This window comes from Sinocyclocheilus anshuiensis, unplaced genomic scaffold (assembly GCF_001515605.1).
Source record: "Sinocyclocheilus anshuiensis isolate Anshui unplaced genomic scaffold, SAMN03320099.WGS_v1.1 scaffold598, whole genome shotgun sequence".
NCBI lineage: Eukaryota > Metazoa > Chordata > Actinopteri > Cypriniformes > Cyprinidae > Sinocyclocheilus > Sinocyclocheilus anshuiensis.
In genome coordinates this window covers 868,258-870,721 of record NW_015547660.1, presented here as the reverse complement: position 1 = coordinate 870,721, position 2,464 = coordinate 868,258, and the positions used below count along the sequence as shown (strand labels likewise).

Genomic DNA, 2,464 nt, shown 5'->3' with positions numbered 1-2,464 from the left:
ACATTTTTTAGTTTACTCGCCAGACTGATATAATATTTTACACACACACACACACAGACACACACAGAGAGAGAGAGACACAGACACACACACACACACACATACAATATACAATGTAGATTATACTACTATATGATTCCACCAAACCAGCTTATCTTTGTAAAATAGCACAGCTTCTTAAATATCTGAATGTACACTCTTAACATCAGTCAATGAAGCATTATATGATATTATGATAATTAAGCACTATTTAATGATAGAACTAGTGATTAGAACTAAAACTTGGTAACCATGTATGCATGCATATTTGTCATTGTAACTGAACTTAGGACTAGTGGTGCTGTTTAAGATATTGTTGGTCATTGATAATAGTAATTATTATTAAAAGATAATACTACTACTACTAACTGCTGGGCTCATGAATATATTAATCACGTTGTCAGCGTTCGCTCGAGCTGATTTGCTGAAATCAAAACAGGGACGGTAATAGGCGGGTGCCAGCCAATGAGATTGCCGTTTGCGCATTAGCTCCGCCTACTACCGAAGAAACCGTTATATCTTCTGCTTGTTCTTAAAAGCTGAATAATTCTAAATGAACTCCGTTATTCTGACAGGAAAATATAACAAAGAATAACATTTACATATAGCGCGTCGATTCAGCATGGCATATAAGACTCTCGCTCTCTCTCTTTGCATGTTTGAGAAACAATGAGTCGTGCGCCTTCACACTAGAGTTTACGGTGCGTCAAATACAGGTGCGCTGCGCATCCACTGAGCTGAATTGAAATAGTACTGATCTCTTGATGGAGAGTGAAACTCTCATGCGCTCAGTGTTCAGCGAATGAAAATATATCTAAGATAAATGTATGATTAGCCTCTAACACACACACTGGCGAGTAATATCTAAGAATGTATTAGCCAATGGCTAACAAAAGACATTATTTAGTAGCCCAGAGTGAGATTTAGCATATGCGATTGATTTACTCACAATGTAGAGGGATGCCACCCCTTCCTCTTCTCATCGGAGACATACGCTGCAGTTCTAAACAGTCTCTCGCTGTCGGTGCTTTAATGATTTTTGCATCTTTCTCGGACAGTTTTAAATGCTTCCACACTGCTGACATGTTTTTGGTACATTAGTGCGTGCCTCTATTTGATTGCGTCACGGTACAATTTTATTCTGTCTTTTCACTTTATAATTCCGGTTGCCAAAAATTCGGTGCATCCCTAATGTTGACCCTGGAGCACAAAAGCAGTCAACAATACATTGTATGGGTCAAAATTATTGATTTTTCTTTTATGCCAAAAATCATTAGGATATGAAGTAAAGATCATGTTCCATGAAGATATTTAGTAAAGTTCCTACTGTAAATATATCAAAACTTAATTTTTGATTTTTGAATATGCATTGCTAAGAACTTCATTTGGACAACTTTAAAGATTATTTTCTTAGATTTTTTATTTTATTTTTTTTTGCACCCTCAGATTCCAGATGTTCAAATAGTTGTATCTTGGCCAAATATTGTTCTATCCTAATAAACCATACATCAACGGAAATGATGTATAAATCTCAATTTCGAAAAATTTACCCTTATGACTGGTTTTGTGGTCCAGGGTCACATATCACAATACACTAATCTCAGCCTCTACTGAATGTACAGCATCTATGATGAGATTTCATCCTGTAAACGGGGGACTCTCCTGACCTGGTTTGGACTGGATGGGCTGGGCTGGAACAGGGGGTACAGGGGGCATGCTGGTGGGGATGGGCCCTCCAGCAGCAGGAGCAGCAGCAGCAGCAGCAGGAGCAGCAGGAGGAGGAGCAGTCTCTGCTGCAGGAGGAGGTGCTGCTGTCGTCTTAGCAGCTCCAGCTGAAACACAGTCAGAGATGAAACCACCGCAGCACAGCAGCACTCATTTATAATAATAACAACCACTTCCTAGCACGGAAAGCCCAGACACTTTATTTCTGGTTATGGTAATTATGAAGACGGATATTTTAAATTTATAATAATAACAACCACTTCCTAGCACGGAAAGCCCAGACACTTTATTTCTGGTTATGGTAATTATGAAGACGGATATTTTAAATGGGGGGTCTTCTACAGCTACTAGCTTTAATAAAACTTAAATTTTGTTTTATACAGTTGAAGTCAAAAGTTTCAGAATCTGCAAAATGTTAATTATTTTACCAAAACAAGAGGGATCATACAAGATGCATGTTATTGTTTATTTAGTACTGACCTGAATAAGATATTTCACATACAAGATGTTTACATATAGTCCACAAGAGAAAATAATAGTTGAATTAATAAACCCCCTGGCTCTTAATCCATGGTTTCTCCTTCTGGAGCATCAGTGAGCGTTTGAAGCTTCTGTAATAGTTGCATACGAGTCCCTCAGTTGTCCTCGGTGTGAAAAGATGGATCTCAAAATCATACAGTCATTGTTGGAAAGGGTTCAA

General features: G+C 38.0%; 1 protein-coding gene across 1 annotated transcript in view; it reads right to left on the bottom strand.

Moving 5' to 3' along the window:
• Positions 1 to 2,464, bottom strand: part of LOC107702243 (dihydrolipoyllysine-residue succinyltransferase component of 2-oxoglutarate dehydrogenase complex, mitochondrial-like) — a 30,844-nt gene that overhangs the window by 18,080 nt on the left and 10,300 nt on the right. Inside the window, exon 8 of the mRNA XM_016504496.1 lies at positions 1,707 to 1,871. Coding sequence (XP_016359982.1) covers positions 1,707 to 1,871 — 165 coding nt within the window. The remainder of the gene's footprint in view (positions 1 to 1,706; positions 1,872 to 2,464) is intronic.